Genomic DNA, 22571 nt, shown 5'->3' on the forward strand with positions numbered 1-22571 from the left:
GAAAGATAAAAAAAACTGCTGTCAATTTGTTAAATGGAAGAATGATTAACAATAAATTATGAGGCGATGAATCCTATATTTCGTGTACGGTGTTGAATGACTTTGGCCTCCACCCCACCCCCCTCATGAATGTTGAAATCATTTATGCCAATTAGCTTTCAAAACTCTGAAAATAAGTTCAACTTGACTTTCTTTCCTCCTTTGCTACTACTGATATGACAGAACATGTTATAACATGCAAGGACTGGATCTTCAAGCTCTTGTCAGTCTTTACTTAACTGACTGTCTGCTTGAAAGAAGTTCATTCAGTACCTTGGTGATCGACAACAGAACAAGATACTTCAGAACAAAGAAATCACTTGAAGTCGTAGAAGGTAGGTCACAATCTTTTTTTTTTTTTTTTTTTTTTTTTTTTGAGATTCGTTAAAAAAATGGAATCCTTTAGAAAAAATTTTATTTACCTTTACTTCTTGAGTCTTAAAATAAGGGTTACACTGAGTACTGGACTCGGTCTCGCCTCCATGATTTCGTCTCTTCATCTTGATGAGCGAAGAGGAGCAGGATTTAAATATTTTCACATTATATTTTTATGCCATTTTCTTTCTCCTTCCCTGTTTTTTCGGCCGTTACGTTTCTCAAACAAAATGGATGAATTTTTTAACTGCAATGCTTTTTAAAACAGTTTTCCCTCAAACCTTTTCTTAATCAAATAATGTAGTTGTATTCTTAACTGCATGAAATGTTGGTTGACTAAAACGTTAAAAAACATGTACATTTCGAAACTTCTTAGTGACCTTTTCATTTTTTTTTGTTTTTGTTTTTGTTTTTTTGTTTGCTTTAGTTTATTGTCTTTTATTTTAGTATGTGTTGGAAGTTATAAAATAGATAACAAAAGACCAAACTGGTGAGAGGGGCTTTTTGGCTCTCCAAATGAATTCCTTCTTTGAAATATATGGCCCAATCTATTGAATGTTTAAGAACAAGCTGTTGACGGCTCCCTATGAGCACTAATTCCTTTTTGTATTCGTTTAGCTTCAATTTATCGATTAATATTTATGCCCTGATGGCTTTAACACGTTGTTCTTATAGTTTCTTGTCGCATTTTCCCTCAGCATACAGTCAATTACGTTGAAAAGATAACTAAAGCTGAGTATCATAGGCATAAAGTTGTTTAAGGATTTTCGGTACATGTTGTTAATTTGAGGCGTTAGAAAGGGACAGGCAGAAGTTTTAAACCTCTTTTAATATATTCAATGAGTTTTCATTCACAGTACAAAATGAGGTTCTTCGTGGTCGTGTTTCTCGTGTCCTTAGCTATGTTCGGTTCTCCCGTCATCAAGCCGGCGTGTGGACAGAAAAACAAGCAAGCCGGACAGGTAAGCTAATGATTTCATTAACAATTAAAATAGAAGCCCGAACGATTGGCTGTTGACTTGAAGACCAGGAGAGCGAGAGGTTCATTGTTTAATTTAGTCAAAACCTACTAATTAGTCACATATATGGATTAAAATAATTGTGCAATTATGTTCAACATGTGACTTTAAAAGGACGGTGCCTGCTAATTGAGAATCAATAATATTTTAAAATGACTATGCGAATTGTTTTAACCTATCAAAGGGCTGAAAAATTCTGTTAGAAAAGTAGGGATCACCATGCATTTAAAAGAAATAATAGAGCTTAAAGAATCGTTAAAAAGTGACGTCATGATTTTACTAACACGAGAAAAAACAATTTTTTTCAAAAGATTTTGATAAATTTCCATTCTAAATCCACCTAAATGACTGACAATTTGTTTCTTTACTGGAATATACCCCTACTACCATGACTCTAACAGTTGGCTTTTAAATATATAATTTCTAAGCTTCGTGCTCCCTATTTTGCGATCATTAGGTACATACAGATTGTGCCCATATTCTTTTAAAAAGCAATTATTGAGGTTAATTAAATAATAATTTGGCATTTACTTTATAATTTAAACCGGAAAAAAATTGGATCGGAGTATCCAGGTAGTTTTAAGAGATACGAATTTTTAAAGAATATCATTAGGGATAAGTCTTATACCGAATGCGTGACAAGAGTTACATAGCATACAAAACGGCGTGACAACACTGTTTTCGGCGTGTTTGCACGTCAAGCTAAAGCATGACGCTTCTCTGCCATCCAAGCCAAAATTACAGAAAAAAATCTACATTTTAAAGCTTTAAGATTCCAAGAAGACTATTGGGTTAGAAGTGAAGCTATTGTTGACTTTTTACTTTAATGCAGAGTGGAATTTTCCAAATATTTAGTACGTAATGTCGTAGTTTGAAATAAAATTTCCGATGCAGATCAAATGAAAACTCATGTTAGAGCCGAAATATGGCCATTCGCGGAGTTTTGATTCAAAAAAAACTCCATAGCATTACATATGGGCCTTAATAGCAGTTAGTGCCCAAGCTCGCGCGGCCAAAACATCGAAATCATGAGATTTTTCACACCTTTTTAGCTTATAGCCCCGAATACAGTACGGTGACACCCAACTTTTTTTTAAATTTTTACATTGCACATAAAACAATCTTTTAAATTCTTGATAAAAAATATCCTTCCAAGGCAAAACATGGTAATTTTGACTTTTTTTGAGGTGATGTATACAAAGAAATTCATAGAGTGCCACTTTCCAATCTCCGTGAAATAGCTCAACCCATGCTGTCCTAATGGAATAAATTGATGAAAAGTATAGCATGAAGAGTATTTGGCTGGAATCATAAAGCAAATTTATAAAAATCATATACAATTTGTCGCGAAAGTAATTTTTCTAGAATTTTAATGTTCCATTTTTAGCTCAAATAGGGCAAAAATTGGCCTAATACCAACCCCAACAGTTTCAAAACGAGCACGGTGACCCCTATTTTTTATTGCATTTTTGACTTTATATGTGTTAGTCTTTTCTATCGAAGCTAGGGAAGTGTGAGTGCCAAACTACCTTAAAGGGCCACTTGGACGAAAATCGTTCCAAAATTAAAACTCTTTTATTCGAGCTGGAACTTTGCTGAAATAATCTTGAACACATTAAGAACCTCTCACTGAAATATCTTTCTAATATTCGAAAGGAAAGGGCCAAAATTTTACGATTTATTTTCGTCCGCCATTAATTTCTTTGTCACGGCCAACGAGTCATTATGTACAGCAGTTTTACGCTGTGACGTCATTTACTCAACACCGTCATGTTAGCGTCCTTTTGACTATACATTTCTTGTTAGATTACCTGAAGTTTATTTGATGTTTTAAACGCGTTATCGTGAAAAGAATCTCTAAACAGACTTTTTTTAAACCTTTGATACCTCTTCAAATATGATGGAAACTCCTTTGGACGCTCGCTTTGTCAATCCTGAAGAGTTAGAACCATAAGTTATAATGTATGAAGATGAAGCCGAACTAGAAGAAGAAGCAATGCTTGGGAAGAGGTTTTCATAAAAATTCCTTACGTTCATTTCATTATTTGTATTTGCTACATACTGTCCATGATATAAAGATCGTAAATTTGAAGTTTCAATGTAATCTAATAGTGATTGATGTTATGAAAAAAACCGATTGTCTTTTGAATTCTGCGTTGTGATATAAAGATTTGTGACAATATACTTAGATCTATGTGCCGAATAATTTACAATGTGAGCTCGTAATTCTCCTAGCTGATTTACTACAGAACAGTTATTATTTGCTTCAAAATGTTTATTATGCAATGAATAGGTACAAACATACGATTATCTAATATCATCTTTGTAAAAGAACATGTCAAAGGTTTCTTATTTATTACTCGCGCGACAGCGGCGTCTGTCCCTCAGCTCGTAGATTTTTCTTTCATTGTGTCGGATGTCTCGCGGACGCAAATTGTGGGGTTGCTCTTTGCCCTTGTATGTAAATATACCTTGAAAAGTTGTTATCCTTAAAATGATTCGAATAAATCCCGAATATCTCAGCCACTTCGCGCGATGGAACCGCTAGAATCTCGTCCATGCGTCCTACTTTGTTGTGATTCTTGGCGTGCCGAGATGTATTGAAATTTTCGAATTATGATCTCCAGTATTATTGAAACTGAAAAATTTCAGCGCCTAGACATTGTTTGGTCATATAGTAGTTAGGAAACCGAATGAAACATTATATATTTTCTGAATAAACCAAATAAACCGAGTTTTACGAACATGGCACATACATTACTCACCAATGTTTTGGTTTGGGTTGAGTAAATGATGCAATAAGTACTCGGGCCAGTCTTCTTGAGTCGAATTCTGTGAGTCAAAGAAATTAATGGCGGACGAAAATAAATCTTAAAAGTTTGGCCCTTTCCTTTCGAATATCAGAAAGATATTCCAGTGGGTGGTTCCTAATGTATTTAAGATTATTTCAGCAAAGTTCCAGCTCGAACGAAAGAGTTTTAAATTTGGAGCGATTTTCGTCCAAGTGGCCCTTTAAATATGATAATTTTAACTGGTTCATTACAAAGACATTATGTAAAAAGCATCGGCGTTATACTCGTGGTTTTTACAGTGTTTATAAAGTGCTCTTGGAAAAGAAGTTTCAAAAATACATTAAAGATCACTAGTAATTAGCTAATCCGAGCTCGAAGAAAAGACTGGGTCGAGTTGGCATTGCAGTGCCTTCTGGGGCAGTTTTATGTGGAATATTTTCAAGATGGTGGCTATTTCGTCCCCAAAATTGTCCAAAAAAAAGACACTTCAATGCCAACTCGACCGAGTTTTTTCCTCATATTCGGAATGGCTAATAGCACTTGCCGGATGTGCAATATTGAGCGCGTGCGTGTATTTGGAAACAAAGCACGCTCACATAGCAGTCTCTAACGCCTAATCACAATATGAGCATCATACTTTTTAGTCAACGTCAAATTTTTCCTGTCTGGCGGGTCGTCCTGGTATCCCTGGACTCCACGGTACACCCGGTGCTCCTGGACGAGACGGACGAGATGGCAGACCAGGTACTCAAGGTAAACAAGGTCCTCGAGGGTTTGACGGGACTCCAGGCAAGCAAGGACCTCCCGGAGCTCCTGGTACACCCGGTAACACTGGTCCTCAGGGTATTTCAGCCTATTCCAACTGGAAAGAATGTTCCTGGACAAACATCAACGAAGGAAAAGACAATGGTCTGATCAGGGTATGTATGTAAATTTCATGAAAACATGCTCTTTTACCTAGTATTTAATTTAACAACCCTTCCTATGTTTTTCCTTTGTTTGCTGTGGCTCTCTTCACATTTAAAAACCCTTTTTTAGCTTCAAAGGTTTTTTGATCAGTATATGTGTGGGTATTTATATGACACAGAAGGAGCATCCACCTCTTATACTATGTAGTATGTAAAGCTGTACATTCCCAGATCAAGGGCCAATGCCATTACTAGGAGCATTCATCTCCCATGCATACAGTTTCCTTGAGGCAGTAAATTCCCAGATAAGAAGCCCAATTGGTATGTATGAAAACTTTTTAAACTTCGATCGATACCTTTATACAGGATTGTCTTTTCCGTAAGACTTTCACGGATTCCATCCTCCATGTTTACTGGAATGGAGGTTTCAAAATTATTAATTGTAACGGGTGTTGTAAGCGCTGGTTCTTCACGTTCAACGGTGCTGAATGCAAGACCCCTCGTGCTATTGACGGCATCTTGTACATGGCAAAAGGAGCGGGGAAAAACATTGAGCGCGTTCGCCATATTGAAGGTCACTGTGACAAGATCCACAAGGGACATGTTCGTGTGGGCTTCAATGTTGGGAACTGTGCCGGGTATGGAAATGTTGACGCAAATACCGGATGGAATTCAAACAGTCGTCTGTTTATAGAGGAGGTACCCAGACCCCAGTCGTAGAGCTGTCCATTTCCGACAAGACGTAAGCCAGACTGATTGAATGCGAAGTCTAATAAAACACTATAACAAGCACTTTGATATGTTGTTTAAATCATGCTGTGTTAGTTGAATAAAATAGAAATAGAATAAACGTCAAAAAATAAATGTTACCATTATCGTTCTCTATATTGTTGTGAAGTATATCCCTATTAAATGCTGCAAAAATATGTTAAGACATTGAAATTAAGTACAGAAAGGAGTTGATTAGAGGCGGGTTTTACCAAGCAAACAACGTTGATACTCGTACCTGATCTTATGGCTAAACAAAGTACATTATTCCATTACACTGACGGGAGTTGTGTTAGAGGCGGATTAATGCATGAAGTAATTGTTATTGTGTCACTACTACTACTACTACTACTACTACTACTACTACTACTACTACTACTACTACGACGACGACGACGACGACGACGACGACGACGACGACGACTACTACTACTAGTACTACTACTACTACTACTACTACTGCTGCTGCTGCTGCTGCTGCTGCTGCTGCTGCTGCTGCTGCTGCTGCTGCTGCTGCTACTACTACTACTATTACTACTAGTACTACTAATGTCATTGTTATTACTAATACTCAATTTCAAATGATAATAATAATATAATCTATTGGTGGCGTGCATCCCTTCCCCTCAGGATAAAAGGTCAAAAAACGTGGCCACCATCTTGGTTGACCAATCATTAGGACTCTTTGATGTTATTTCGAGTATCATGCATTTGATCGTTTGTTTTTCCATACTCACTTACTGCGCGCGCTCAATGTTTACTCATATTTTCTTGTGTTTTTCAACAACAAAAAATTAACAAACTGCAATCAGTCTTTTATGTGTCTGTCCTCTTATGGACGATAAATGGCGTCATCCACAAGGCATAGCAGAGCTAGTGGATCCGCAAACAGCTTTGGCAATGTATGGTGACGAAATGTATCGTCAATAGGAGGACAGACACATAAAAGACTGACTTTTTTTCGATAACCAAAACGATAAAAACTTCTCATTTTTAGCGAACAAAACAATCAACAAAGAGAGAGAGCGCTCATTGACGTCAGTTTATCTGTATGCCCTAGTAACTAATCAGCGCTTGAGAATTTTGTAAGTTATTGTGGAGAACGTAACAATACACTGAATCAAAAATGGCGACCAATTTGCATAACTAGTGTTCTGCATTGACTAGCGACTGACTAGCCTTTTTCACATACATGTGAAAAAGCTTTTATGTTTCCACAGGAAAACGAAGCTAATCAATCGCTAGTCAGTGCAGAACAATAGTTATTCAAATTGGTCGCCATATTTTGATTCCGTGTATAGCGCGCCATAATGATAGGGGGAAGAGTCCACAAGAAAAAGAAAAGAATTCCTAATTTTTCAAATATTGTTTTCTTATTTGCTTGTTTTATTTTGTCATTGTTTTTGAATTGCAAATTTACTGAAGATATTAGAAACATATTTTATCCCTGATGCACTGCTTGGCTCGCGTCTCAAAAGTTTAAGTAAAGTTTCGTGCTTGATGTCTCTTTTGTTTTAAATGTGGTCGTTTTTACATTCTTTAGAAATATGAAAATGATTATTGTTTCGTTATGCGAGAAAAGCATGATAGAATTCAATAATAGACTCCTTTTTGCACGCACGCACGAGTAGCTTGCCTCCGATTAAGATGCATTAGTATATAAGTAAGTGACGCTAATTTAAATTCAGTTCGTCGAGTTTCAGAGCAAGTTACCGGGTAAGTCAGATCGCTTCAACTTTGAATATATTTTTCTAGATATGAGTAACGCTTTATTTTTGCTTCGCTTTTCTTAGATTTCGAACAACTCGCATATCCAACTCGCAACTAGCAACTAGCTTCTAGCTTCTAGCTTCATGTACGTAAGAAGAGAATAAAGTTCTGAAACCGTAGCTTGTCATATTTCGTTTATTGACGAAACAATTATCTTGAGCCAAAATACCCTTTCTTTATTTTTAACCGCCTATAATTCTTCATATTTTCTAAAATTTCGTCAATTGTTGCCTTTGTATTGATCATTATTTTTTTCTTAAAGTTATAAGATTATACATTATATCAAGATCCTTATAGATGTCACTACTTAATATACTTAAGCAAGCACCCTGGTTGAACTAAACGATTAACAGTGAACTCAAAGCAGCTTCCAGATTACCATGATACTACTTTTAGATAGAACGAAAACTGCCTATATTACTAGACTAGCTAATGCATGTTCCCTTTGCTTTTCGAATTGTTGTTTTATCATTCAAATTTGTTCTTGCTATGAGATACCAAGATATCAAAGGTATCAAGTCGTTACTGCGCATGACTAGAGTATTAGTTGCAGCAGCATGCAAAACGGCTTTGCTTCATAATGCAAACGAGTAGAATATTATTTGTAGGTCTTTATTTTGCTGTTCTCTTGGCCATTCAGAACGACGGAAAAGAGAATTTGAAAGATAACGCTTTTTATCAGACTCTTTCAATGGGTCACTGAGGTACGATAAACCTAATTTTTCAACTGTTTTGGTAGACGGACAGCTGAACAGCATGACTCTTGGTCATCCTGCAGCCGGACTCTCTATGACGGCGTTGCCTAGTAACATACGGATAAATGCTATTACCCAGAGATGCATGCTCTAAGCTGGATGGCTTCTTCTTTTATATCTGGTCTGCGTACTTCATCAACTGGCCTATAATTCATAATGACATATATAGTTTGCAATCGGTTATTATCGGTTATTATCAGCAGAACAAAGCTGAATAAGCGCTCTTCAAGTGTATTATCATTGCCAATAATGTTTATGTGTGTGTTGAACACGTTCGTACATGAACGGTATGAAAGCGGAAAAACAACACAGTAGGGAGGATGGAATACGTTGGACACTATCCACAGGAGGCCTGACATTTGACAAGACGAATCATACATCTTTTGTTCGGTGATGTATGACTTTGGTCCCCACCCCACCCCCCTCATGAATGTTGAAATCATTATTTATGCCAATTAGCTTTCAAAACTCAGAAAATAAGTCCAACTTGACTTTCTTTCCTCCTTTACTACTAATGATATGACAGAACATGTTACAACATGTAAGGACTGGAGCTTCAAGCTCTTGTCAGTCTTTACTTAACTGACTGTCCGCTTGAGAGAAGTTCATTCAGTACCTTGGGTGATCGACAACAGAACAAGATACTTCAGAACAAAGAAATCACTTGAAGTCGTAGAAGGTAGGTCACAACTTTTTTTTTTTTTTTTTTTTTTTTTTTGAGATTCGTTAAAAAAATGGAATCCTTTAGAAAAAATTTTATTTACCTTTACTTCTTGAGTCTTAAAATAAGGGTTACACTGAGTACTGGACTCGTTCTCGCATCTATGACTTTGTCTCTGCATCTTGATGAGCGAAGAGGAGTAGGAACTAAACATTTTTACAATATATTTTTATGCCATTTTTTTCTCCTTTTCCTGTGTTTTCGGCCGTTACGTCTCTCAAACGAACAATTTAATTAAATACTTAATGTTATATTAGAGTGGGTGATTTTTTTTTTTGCTTCCATGTTTTTTAACAGTTTTTCCCTCACGCCTTTTCTTAATCAAATAATGTAATTGCATTTTTAGCTGCATGAAATATTGGTTGACTAAAACGTTAAAATACATGCACATTCGAAATGGCCATGAACGAAGAGAAACGGATCAAACGGGAAGAAAACCATACATTTAACTTCATAGTGCCTTTTCATTTTTTTTCATTTCTTTAGTTTAATATTGTCTTTTATTTTAGTATGTCTTCGAAGTTATAAAATAGATAACTAAAGACCAAACTGGTGCTAGAGGTTTTTGGCTCTCCAAATGAATTCCTTCGGAAATATATGGCCCAATCTAATCGAATGAAACAAGCAATCTGTTGACGGGTCCCTATCAGCACAAATTACGTTTTGTATTCGTTAAGCTTCAATTTATCGATTAATATCTGTTGACGCATTTTCACTCAGCATACAGTCAAATAGGTTGAAAAGATAAATAAAGCTTAGTATCATAAGCATAAAGATGTTTAAGATGATGCTGTACATGTTGTTAATATGAGTCGTTAACGTTGGACAAGGCATAAAGTTGTAAACCTCTTTTAATCTATTTAATCGAATTTTCCTTCACAGTACGGAATGAGGTTCGTTGTGGTCGTGTTACTCGTGTCCTTATCTGTGTTCGTTTCTCCCGTCATCAAGCCGGCGTGTGGACAGAAAAACAAGCAAGCCGGACAGGTAAGCTAATGATTTCATTAACAATTAAAATTGAAGCCCGAACGAATGGCTGTTGACTTGAAGACCTGGAGAACGATAGGACTTATTGTTTAATTTAGTCAAAACCTACTAATTAGTCACATATATGGATTAAAATAATTGTGCAATTATGTTCAAAATGTGACTTTAAAAGGACGGTACCTGCTAATTGAGAATCAATAATATTTTAAAATGACTATGCGAATTGTTTTAACCTATCGAAGGGCTGTAAAATTCTGTTAGAAAAGTAGGGATCACCATGCATTTAAAAGAAATAATAAAGTTTAAAGAATCGTTAAAAAGTGATGAAGTCTTGATTTTACTAACACGAGAAAAAACGATTTAAAAAAAAAAAAAGATTTTGATAAATTTCCATCTAAATCCACCTAAATTACTGACAATTTGTTTCTGTACTGCAATATACCCCTACTACCATGACTCTAAGTTGGCTTTAAAATATATAATTTTAAGCTTCGTGCTCCCTATTTTACGATCATTAGGTACATACAGATTTACTTTATAATTTAAACCGGAAAAAAAAAAATGGATCGGAGTATCCAGGTAGTTTTAAGAGATACGAATTTTTAAAGAATATCATTAGGGGTAAGTCGAATGCGAACCGAATGCGTGACAAGCGTTACACAGCATACAAAACGGCGTGACAACACTGTTTTCTGCGTATTTGCACGTCAAGCTAAAGCATGACGCTTCTCTGCCATCCAAGCCAAAAACACAGGAAAAAATCTACGTTTTAAAGCTTTAAAACTCCAAGAAGACTATTGGGTTAGAAGTGAAGTTATTGTTGACTTTTTACTTTAATGCAGAGTGGAATTTTTCAAATATTTAGTACGTAACGAGGTAGTTTGAAATAAAATTTCCGATGCAGCTCAAATGAAAACTCATGTTAGAGGCGAAATATGGCCATTCGCGGAGTTTTGATTCAAAAAAACTCCATAACATTTCATATGGGCCTTAATAGCAGCTAGTGCTCAAGCTCGCGCGGCCAAAACATCGAAATCATGAGATTTTTCACACCTTTTTAGCTTATAGCCTCGAATACAGTACGGTGACACCCAACTTTTTTTTAAATTTTTACATTGCACATAAAACAATCTTTTAAATTCTTGATAAAAAATTAAATGTCCTTACAAGGCAAAACATGGTAATTTTGACTTTTTTTGAGGTGATGTATACAAGAAATTCATGGAGTACCACTTTCCAATCTCCGTGAAATAGCTCAACCCATGCTGTCCTATTGGAATAAATTGATGAAAAGTATAGCATGAAGAGTATTTGGCTGGAATCATAAAGCAAATTTATAAAAATCATATACAATTTGTCGCGAAAGTTTTTTTTCTAGAATTTTAATGTTCCATTTTTAGCTCAAATAGGGCAAAAATTGGCCTAATACCAACCCCAACAGTTTCAAAACGAGCACGGTGACCCCTATTTTTTATTGCATTTCTGACTTTTATATGTGTTAGTCTTTTCTATCGAAGCTAGGGAAGTGGGAGTGCCAAACCACCTTAAATATGATAATTTTAACTGGTTCATTACAAAGACATTATGGTTTTTACAGTGTTTATAAAGTGCTCTTGGAAAAGAAGTTTCAAAAATACATTAAAGATCACTAGTACTGTAATTAGCTAATCCGAGCTCGAAGAAAAGACTGGGTCGAGTTGGCATTGCAGTGCCTTCTGGGGCAGTTTTATGTGGAATATTTTCAAGATGGTGGCTATTTCGTCCCCAAAATTGTCCAAAAAAAGACACTTCAATGCCAACTCGACCGAGTTTTTTCCTCATATTCGGAATGGCTAATAGCACTTGCCTGATTTGCAATATTGAGCGCGTGCGTGTATTTGGAAACAAAGCACGCTCACATAGCAGTCTTTAACGCCTAATCAAAACATGATCATCATACTTTTTAGTCAACGTCAAATTTTTCATGTCTGGCGGGTCGTCCTGGTATCCCTGGACTCCACGGTACGCCCGGTGCTCATGGACGAGACGGACGAGATGGCAGACCAGGTACTCAAGGTAAACAAGGTCCTCGAGGATTGGAAGGGACTCCAGGAAAGCAAGGACCTCCCGGAGCTGCTGGTGCACCAGGTAACACTGGTCCTCAGGGTATTTCAGCCTATTTCAACTGGAAAGAGTGTTCGTGGACAAACATTAACGAAGAAAAAGACAATGGTCTGATCAGGGTATGTATGTAAATTTCATGAAAACATGCTCTTTTACCTAGTATTCAATTCAACAACCCTTCCTATGTTTTTCCTTTTACTACTGTGGCTGTCTTCACATTTAAAAACCCTTAATTAGCTTCAAAGGCTTTTTCATTAATATTTTTGTGGGGGTTTATCTGACACAAAAGGAGCATCCACCTCTTATACTATGTATGAAAAGCAGTATATTCCCAGATCAAGAGCCCATGCCATTAATAGGAGCATACATCTCCCATGCATACAGTGTCCTTGAGGCAGTGTATTCCCACTTGGTATGTTGGAAAATATTTTAAACTTTCCTATAAGCTTTTTCGTTCGATCCCTTTATACAGGATTGTCTTTTCTACAAGAATTTCACGGATTCCATCCTCCATGTTTACTGGAATGGAGGTTTCAAAATTATTAATTGTAACGGGTGTTGTAAGCGCTGGTTCTTCACGTTCAACGGTGCGGAATGCAAGACCCCTCGTGCTATTGACGGCATCTTGTACATGGCAAAAGGAGTCGGTCACAACATCCACCGTGTCCGCCATATTGAAGGTCACTGTGACAGGATCCACAAGGGACATGTTCGTGTGGGCTTTAATGTGGGGAACTGTTCTGGGTATGGAAATGCCGACGCTTGGACCGGGTGGAATTCAAACAGTCGTCTGTTCGTAGAGGAGGTACCCAGGCCCCAGCAGTGAGTCTTCCCTTCCTTACCAGTCCCTATAGGTAGCTCATCATACAGTATTCAATCAGTCTGGCTGTTAGTTCTATTGATAGCCAGACTGAATTAATAATGAATGAAAAGTCATGTAAGACACATTTATTAAACATTAATTTAAGATAATAACATCTGATGTGGTATTTGAATGATGTAAGTAAGTGACTGATCATTGGAAATAAAGCGTAATTTAATCTCACCTTCATAGTGTGTTACGTGTTGGTTGGTTGGTTGGTGGGTGGGTTGGTGGGTGGGTGGGTGGGCTGGTGGGTGGGTGGGTGGGTGGGTGGGTGGGTGGGTGGGTGGGTGGGTGGGTGGTTGGTTGGTTGGTTGGTTGGTTGGTTGGTTGGTTGGTTGCGTTGAGTGTATCATAGTACTATGTTCCTTGCCCCAGGAAGGCTACGAAGTCAGTGATTTTAAATAACGTATTTCTCAAAAGAATTGCTCCAGTTGAAGAGGTGGAAACAAACTAAGTCGACCTCGACATCAGTTTCCCACTGATTTTCTACGTGGAGAGAATTAAGGAATGAAAGCTCGAAGAAACGCTCTAAAAAGAAGGATCAAGACGCGGGAGAAACTCACGCGTATAGCAAGGAATTCTTAGATTCGAGTTTGCTAAGCTATTTTGTTTTTCTTTAGTCTTTCCACTGTTAATTGTTTTGTTGACTTTCCTTTAAAAATCGTTCCAAATCGTTCTGAAAGTAACAATTAAGTTTCTTTCCTGTAATTAGTGTTTGAGTCATGTATGCCATTTTCTACAGTGTTGTGGGCCGTCAGTCACATCGTACTCGTGCTCGTAATTCTTTGACATCCAATTCTCCCTTGTCGTTCTCCAATTCTCCCTTCTTTCCCTAGCATTTCTTCGAACTTTCATTCGTACACGTTAATGTTTATAATCTCGAATATTTCGATAACCATCTTTCTGCATTCCTTTGAGATCACGGAATTAAATTTCTCCAGTAAAGTTGTAAAAAAAAACTGAACCCTTTATTGATTTTTGACATGAAGAAACTTTCACCTTATTACATCATTTAGCAGTGCTGTAGCACTAACCTGTTATTATTTTAATGGCCTTTTTGATATTATTACCTTTACAAAGTTTATCTAGACTATATATTTTCATATATTCCCTTTCTTCCCCTCGCTTCTAACGGTTAGGCCTTTTGTCATTATTCCCCACAATAACGAAGCCGAGCATGGAAAGGTATTGATTTTAGTTTATAAACATAGAAAGAACCACAATTCCGAACTTTTATATAAGTATAACTGGAACAGCAGTTGCTGTAGCAACTGAAGCATGCTTTGCGAGTCACTGCTCTCTCTGCTTGGGACGGATGAGCACCATCCAAATGCCCTAGACAAGCAGTATTGCATTTGTTCATTGTCAAACAGTTGCTGAGCATTCGTTTGCCTGCTTTGCCATCAAATCTGTACCATCCGTGAAGGTGAGCGTCATTTAGAACACCCCCGCCATAAGAATAGTGTCGAGTAGGATCGGACAAGGTCTTATGATTTTGAGGGCGACACTAAATGTTATTTTTCTGCATTTACTTAAACTTAGAAGTACTTAATTGCATGACATTAAGGGCATTGGTCTTTCTCCCTTAATACATTCTTAAAAGTAAGCAATTTTAATGTTTCTGCAAAGTTGACAACTCGAGACGTGACACGACATTTTTTGCGGCTTCGGATCATTCTAGAGATCTTGCAGTTGATAGGTGTAACGATTACATAGCAAATATTAAATATAAACTAAATAATATTATTGGGAAAGACGTCTGACTTTATCTTACTGTTTTTAAGATTTGTACATACGATTGCATACAAAAATTACTTAAACCAAAATAAACAAATAATCAAAAATAGGTCAATATACTTCAATGGATCTGGTATACTTGGTTGCCTGTGACAAAACAGTTATAAAACGCGTTGATTTTTTCTGTCTTAAGCTCGACAAAATGCAAAAATGGCGCAATACTTCCATTATAAGGATTAGATGACGTGTCGATAGATTCATGTGCGATTTCACATGCAGGCTATCGTGGAATCGAATGTGCATATTCTTTGAGAATATGTGGCCAAAAAATTATATCTTTAGCTTTTTTATCGGGACATGAGCAGAGTCCATCATTAAATAAAGTTGGCGACCTCAGTTCAATTCCACGTGGTAGACTTATCTTTCATCGCGGAGTTTTACTAGCAAGTCATTTTTACTTGTAGATTCTCATTCTTGTTCATTGATTCAGTGAGATTAAATGCTATAAGCGAACATAGAAAGCATAAAAAGGTTTGTTCCAGAGTTTTAATTTTGATTTGAACGAACACAACAATAATTTTGCAAGGGCACTGAATCAATAAGCTTCAAAGTTCAAGCTTCAAGAAAATAATAAACGACAAATACTGAAGAGCAAAAAGAATACCAATTCTCGAATAGATTCATGAGGAAAAATCGGCCTAACTTACCATATGAGTCAAGCGTTTCTCAATGAACTCTTTTAAGAGTCATACTCTGTAAGATTCAAACATAGACCGGCCAGGCTACCTCACGGATTTTGCTCAAATTTCAGGTACACCTATTTCAAAAAACGTTGTCATCGCCAAAAGCGATAGGCGATAGGTCATTCCGACATGGAAATGGTTTCGCTTAAATACAAAGAACATTGAATCTGTCTCAACACTAAGGTGCATGGTCTTGACGAGAATAAGAAGCAGAAACAAAAGTCATTCGAGCTATTCTTGGATCTTGGAATGACCTATCTCATATTGGTTTTTCTCTATCACTTATATATCGTCTATCGCCTTTGGCGATGACAACGTTTTTTTTGAAATAGGTGTATAAACTTGGTTTGGGGTCCTAAATGCAATATGGATAATTGTTTGCGCAAAAATATTTTACGACAAGTTTCTTCCATCGGATTCATTTACAACGGGCAAGTTTGGGCAATTTCATTTTGTTGGGTTGTGGCAAGGTCATTTAAAATCTACAAAGTAGTGTGACATGCACAACACAGCACTGTTTATTTGTGTTCCACCGCTTATAAGTAGAAGATTTGTAGAAAAGCTCGTCTCTTATTTCGACGAGTAAATAAAATTTGTTCTGAGTGAAACAAACTCACTAAGTGCTGAGTGATCAATTTGGTCCTGTTTCGATATGATTCCATCGTCAGATTTTTAAAAAATATTTCTCTAAAGTTAGATATTACGAAGTATTTTCAAAAAATAAAATAAAACGGGGGTGCACAACTTCGTTTTAGAGCTATAAGACATTAAAGACGTTATTTTTTTATGAGATTTTGCTTATTGAAATACCGTCATCACGATGAGTGTGCGCTCTCCAATTGATCATGCGTAGAAGGGATGCGCGCAAACAAAGCCCATGAACGTCCTTAAGAAGTTCAAAATTGTGTAACGCAGCCCATGTCTTTTATTAAACCCCACCTCCCTCTAATTCCCATTCTCTAGCTATAATTTAAATTCGACCATGCGCATTACACCACATTTCAGTAGGTGTCCCACATCAGCTGTTCCGTATTTATTCCAGCAGGCGATGTACTAACATAACAGCGCTCTGATGTTCCGAAGCTGTTCCACCCGCCAGGCAACCCAGTATACGCTCTCAGAGCGTCTTGTTCCGATAGTGTATGCAGTTAGTCTTACTTTCTTTTACTTACTTGGTCCACATGCATGACAATCCTGACCAAACGCAACAAGCACAAACACAAGGGTCAAGAGAGGAAGACAGTTCTTATTCATGGTGATATGGTCAATCTGACTGGTTTTGGACGACTGTCTTGCTTGAACGTGACTATAGAGACGGCGTCAAGAGCTCCAAGTGAACGACAATCTCAAAATGTCCTTCGGATGGACAACACACACACATATATATACGAACACCTCTAAGTATGGGCTCCGATTGCTTACCAGAGTATTTGCTCCTTGACCTCATTTCAGTTCTTTGTTATTTTCAAAAGTATTTTGTTTCCTTATCAGCCTTCTGTCTTTGGACCATTCAGTTGATCCCGGTATTATCTGACTAGAAATGCCTCCAAGCTTATCGAGCCCGGAGCATCCTTTAATCGAGCAGCAGTTAGGCGGAGTCGCGAAGCGCCGACAAAGCCAAAAATTGAAAGTCGAAAAACACCAGGGGGGGGTGGGGTTTTGGAGGTCGGTTAACCGCCCTACAGGGGGTCTTGCGCGATCGGCCGACAGCGCGAAAGGTTCCTAACTGCTGCTCTGTTGGGGTCGCAAACGGAGGGTAAAATATTCTTTAGATATACATGGCATCCGTCAACGACATTCAAAACGAAACTGTGCGCAGGCTGGGAAATCAGGTGATGGATAGCTCAGATGCGGATTTTGTCTTTGCGACGTTTATGGAGGGAAAGACAGACAAGACGATGAATCACGAGATGGCTGAAAAGATAATCGACAGAATGCCGGACGGCGACTACCGCTTGGAGTTGACGTTCGTGAAGTATTTGGACGGCGAGTGGGTGATAGAAAAGGGCCGTAATCCCATCAGGGCGTCTGGTAAGCAGAGTTTGTTCGTCTTGAATAAGCAAACGAGGCCGGGGGCATTGGAGGGAATTGACATGCTCTTCTATGAGGTCGCTTACCCGGTTACCGTTGTCATTTACGGCGCGTACGAGATCGAGGAGCCTGATGTTAGGAAGTTGCGACCGATGCGACATCCGGGTAATTGCGTCGCGAAATTGGTCAAAGAGTTCTTCGAAGACGCTGCTCGTGGTGGTAAGCTTACGCCAAAGAGAAGCGAAGCCATCAGGAAATGGGAAAGAGATACTAATAAAACCGGAGGTACCATCAAGAACATTCAGAAATTAGAGACGGCTCTAGAACGCCGCATACACGTGAAGGATATCACGGGCGGTTGCATTTACGAAGGGACGAAAAAATATGGAGGTAGAGGTGCCCCTATTGTCATCTACCAACACAATGGACACGCTTGGCGAGAACTTAGGTTCCCTAAGAAAAAGGAAACCAAAGTTTATAAGACGTCGCCGTTGGCAGAATTGGTCCACGAGAATTCCGTTTGGTTGATGGACGCGGAAGGAAGTCAGTTCATGACGCAGGATGGTACTCTCTACCGCCCTGAAGTAGAGCATCAACGTATTCAAAGTGCGTGTGCGACATTAGGGGAAGACTTTTCAGACGAGGTCTTAAGCAGCCGTAGTTTGGACTTCCTAGCTGCGAAGAAAAGAAATGGATGGAAGTCCACGCCTAAGGAATTCGCCGACATAGCCAAAGCCTGCGTAGAGCACGGCCATGGAGGTCTGTGGAACATGGAGTATGACGAGAACGAATACGTCTCCTTAGACATGAAACATTGTTACCCTGCCAGTTTTAAAGGCCTTGGGGATTGTAAGGAGTATTACGACCGCTACGGGCATCCAGACTCACAATTCTTTCGTGTGTCTTTGCCAGGTAAATACAACGCCCCAGCTACGGGGTTCGTGCGGTTGACCACGTGGAAGTTAGCAAAGGGCTTACATCCAATAATTTACGCGTGGTATGGGAAACATCTGCAGGAGAAAGAATGGATCCCCATACCCCTGCTGAAGTTTCTCGAAGAGCGCGAGCTTCTCACATACACCGCGCATGAAGCCATATTGTGCCGCTTCGCGTTTACGCAATGGTTGCCAGAGCATAATCCCACTGCTAGAATTGTCATAGGCAAATTCACCCAGGGTGCAAAAGAAGGAGAAAAGCACATGCAAAGGCGTTTGATAACTGACAACGGAGAGTTGAGTTTCCTCATAAAACGCGCGCATGAGCAAGGAACGATGGTGTCCGTAGAGAAGTGGAATTATTTCATAGAAGGTAAAGGCGAGCAACAATGGAATGCGTTGTGTTATTATCAAGATCATCGCCCGCAATATTACCATTTGCGCGCCAGCATGCTCGCATATGCGCATATTAATCTATTGTCAATGCTGTTGCGGTTTGACAAAGAGGATATCCCACGCGTGGCCACGGATTCCCTCTACGTGAAGCCTGAAGTGTTAGAAAAAATGCAGGAGTTTTACACGGAGGACGAACTCGCGGAAAGTGGTCAATGGCGTATAAAAGATGAAGAGATAAAAGCCTGGAGAGAACGTGTGGAATACCACGGGAAACACGTAAAAGGTGCCATGATCCCCACTGAGGAACCATTGCCATCCGTTGTGGACCCCATTTCCTACCAACGCTTTTCGTACCTGTACGGGCCGGGAGGCAGCGGTAAGACCACCAGGGTTTTGGAATTATTTCCTCGCGTGAAGGTGTTAACGCCGACACACCGTCTGGAAAGAGAATTGACGGAGATGGGTTACGACGCGCAAACGTACCACAGCTTCTTCCGCTGGAATGGTCAAAAGTGGGTGCCGGAAGCAATACGCGACATACCGTCGGTTATATTATGGGATGAGATTTGCACCGTGCCATTAGAGATCTTACAGGAATTCGTAGACTTCCTCCGCGGAAAGTGTCAAGTTATATTTGCCGGAGATCCATGCCAACCTCCTCCCATTTGCGGAGAAATGCCCCATAAATGGTTGAAGAAGATGGTAGACCACGCGGAGGAAATCAACGCCGACTACCGCAGCAAGGATCAAGTAAGAAACTTAAAGGCGGCATTAAGGGGCCTCAGTGACGCCGAGCAAAACAAGACGCTGCGTAAACGCATCCGAGCGAAGTCTTACGAGGACTTCCTTTGCGCGTGGCATCTAGAGGATTTGGTGTTGAGCAGCAAGCGCGCAGCACAATCGCGAATACAGAAAGATTTGTTAAGCGTACACCGCGAAAGATTCCCTGGCCATTTGGTGCCCGTTTGCTATAAGCCTCGCGATACCCGCATGCAGAAGCGTGATGTGTGGGTGCCGGGTACCGACGTGCAACTGCAGAACGCGGTAACGCACGATAAAGCCTGGGTGCCTATGGGAAAGGTTGAAAAAATAACCTCCCATCCAGATTGGCGCTTGGGCTATTGCATGACAGTCCACAGCGCGCAAGGGCTTACCATAAAAGAAACCTTATGGATCATAGACCAGCGGCTGTGTTGGAGCAACCTTATCTACACTGCCGTAAGCCGTGTGGAGTATGCCAAACAGTTAAAGAGAGCCTGGGGTCCGCAATTGCGTTACGATAAAACGCCAGAAGATATAGCAAAGGAGAACATTGCTAAGAAACTCCTTCGCTACAAAAGACACGACGAAGAAAAAAATATGACGTTCGACCTATGCGCGGACGACGTCTATAAGGAAGGGGCACGGTGTGCCAAATGTAACATACCTCTACTATGGAGGTTTGACCCAAATGACGATCAGCAGTTCTCCGTGGATCGCATAAATAACAAACGCGGGCATTGCAGAGGTAACGTAAGACTGACATGCCTAGAGTGTAATCGGGCGCGCGGTGCTGCGCTACTCTGAGTCTTTGGGGACTATGAGCAGCTCTTCCTTAACAAATCCACGACTTGGGCCATTTAGGTAATACAACACGGGTTGCCCTTCCTTGGTGACGGACTTCGAAATCTCATACGTTTCCAAAGACCAGTTAGGATCCGTGGCTCTCTTTCTGCCACCTTCGAGTTCCCCCGGCTGATAGAGGTATCTGACCACTATGTCGCGGGGGAGCTTTTTTTCCTTCAGTCCGACCGCCCTCGAACTTCTGACGTAGGACTTGTGTTCCACGTGTTTCTTTTTTATGGCATCCCTGGGTTTTATTCCCGTAGCCCTGGCCGCCTCGTTGTTCAAAGCCGCGATGACCTGGGGGAGCCTTTGAGTCCATTCCCTGTTGCGTTTGGAGGGATCTTCCAGCTCTTTCCAATACTGGTATCCAAAGAGGCGCTCAGCCAGGGTCTTATTGAATCTTTCAACAATGCTCTGACCCCTGTGGTACTCGGCTTCGGCTCTCCTAATTTTGGCGTCGTGGTCTTTCAGGGTTTTGGTAACCCCGCCCATGAACTCTGTCCCCGCATCCACTTGCAGCAGCTTGGGCCATTTCAAGACGCGCTTATAAATCCTACCTAGGGCTTCTGCGACTTCCCCAGAATCCTTGCTGGTTATGGGTTCGGCGTCCTTGTATCTGCTTGCGATATCAACTACGGTCAAAGCGTATCTATAGGTCTTTCTTCTCACCTTGTCGTGCGGTAAGAAAAGCAAATCCGCCTGATGAACTTCATTGGGGGCATTTACGGTGAAGCTGGGCCTGGGAATGTACTTGGGCACGGGAAGATAGACCTGCCAGAGGGTTTGTTTTTTTAACCAGTTCTTAGCCGTTTCTTCTGATACCCTGGCTGCGGTCGCGAGTTTCTTGATAGCCGACGCTCCTCTCCAATAGCCTTCAGGCCCATAGTAAATCCTTTTGAGTTTGTCCTCTACGCGGCCCGTTATATGAATTCCAAAACGAGATTGATCTTACGTCCGTTAAAATCCACCGTCTTTCCGTCCACTTTAATGGTGATGTTTATGCTTTCTACCAAATTAGACAAATCATAGCTCAAAGAAATGGGAGTGTATTCTACTGGGTCAAATGGATTACCCTTAGGTAGGAATTTGGACATAAGAGAAGACTTTTCTCCATTGTTGTAACTATGGACTAAATCGCAATAGACTTCGTAAGAGGATGCGACTTTCCATTTCACAGGTATGGCTGTGTCGGTAATCGTCTTGCCTGAGGCACATAATAAAGATCCCAATGGGTCAGACTTTCCAAAAGTCATTGAATAATTTGACATATTATGTTTGAGGGTCATTTCGTGCGGCAATCCTGTGGTGAGAGTATAACCGTGTTTTGCTAATTCCTTGGCCAGTGTGATTGGTGTGTAATGTCCATCGGGCAGCAATACGGCTTGATAGTTAGATCCTCCTGTATGCTCAGTGACTATGCCCCTAATCAGGTTATACCAAGAATTGTACAAAGAGCAACTAACCAGCCTAACCCTTTCCGCGCGGATGGGGGGATTCAAATAAGTGGTAAAGTTATTCTTGTCGCTTTCCAAAAAGACGATCATTATATTAGATACGCCAAAGCTACGCCTCCCGCCAGCCCTGCGACTCCTACAAAGACCAATTCATTGTCTTTTTGTTTCTTAGAAGGCTGATAGTAATCCTTAAACTGAGGCTTTCTCATTCTAAAGTCGGGGTGCGCCTGCGCATAGAGCTTAAAGGCGTAGTCTGTGTTTTCGAAGTTCTTGTCTGCCTGCATCTTGTCTTGGTAGTTCTTGTCCAACCAATCCCTGTAAGCTTGTCTCTTTTCATTCCAAGCTGCCACGTCTCGCTGATATTTCTCCAGCGCTAAGTTGTGCCTCTTCCTTTCGGCGTTAGATTCTGCGTTTCTATCACCGCTAACTAATTTATCCAGATATCTACCACCATAATTAGCTCCAGTGAATGCTAAAGCTGCAATGACTCCACCTGCGACTAAGCTAACCATTATATGTTAGGCAGGTACTTTTCCTTCTGTAGGTAATTTCTTAGCATGATAGCCCC

At 39.8% G+C, this 22571-nt stretch overlaps 2 protein-coding genes across 3 annotated transcripts; both read left to right on the forward strand.

Annotated features, from left to right (window-relative positions):
• The first annotated feature begins 234 nt into the window (after positions 1-234).
• On the forward strand, positions 235-6002 carry LOC148909546 (collagen triple helix repeat-containing protein 1-like). 2 transcript variants are annotated; one of them, XM_089034330.1, is made up of 4 exons: positions 235-374; positions 1272-1376; positions 4870-5145; positions 5500-6002. In XM_089034330.1, exons 2-4 carry the CDS (start codon positions 1278-1280, stop codon positions 5851-5853), a joined length of 729 nt encoding a protein of 242 aa, XP_088890456.1. In that variant the 5' UTR covers positions 235-374; positions 1272-1277; the 3' UTR covers positions 5854-6002. The 2 variants fall into 2 exon arrangements, with proteins under 2 accessions (XP_088890456.1, XP_088890457.1); XM_089034331.1 differs by having other exon boundaries at positions 321-374; positions 1259-1376.
• Positions 6003-10032: 4030 nt separating this feature from the next.
• Positions 10033-13262, forward strand: LOC116291013 (collagen triple helix repeat-containing protein 1-like). The gene is made up of 3 exons (XM_031698136.2): positions 10033-10134; positions 12081-12356; positions 12710-13262. The coding sequence occupies exons 1-3, from the start codon at positions 10036-10038 to the stop codon at positions 13061-13063; spliced, it is 729 nt and encodes a 242-aa protein (XP_031553996.1). The 5' UTR covers positions 10033-10035; the 3' UTR covers positions 13064-13262.
• The last annotated feature ends 9309 nt before the right edge of the window (positions 13263-22571 follow it).

Source organism: Actinia tenebrosa, unplaced genomic scaffold (assembly GCF_029948245.1).
Source record: "Actinia tenebrosa isolate PJP-AT-01 unplaced genomic scaffold, QUT_ActTen_1.0 PGA_scaffold2__45_contigs__length_23673736, whole genome shotgun sequence".
NCBI classification, from domain to species: Eukaryota; Metazoa; Cnidaria; class Anthozoa; order Actiniaria; family Actiniidae; genus Actinia; species Actinia tenebrosa.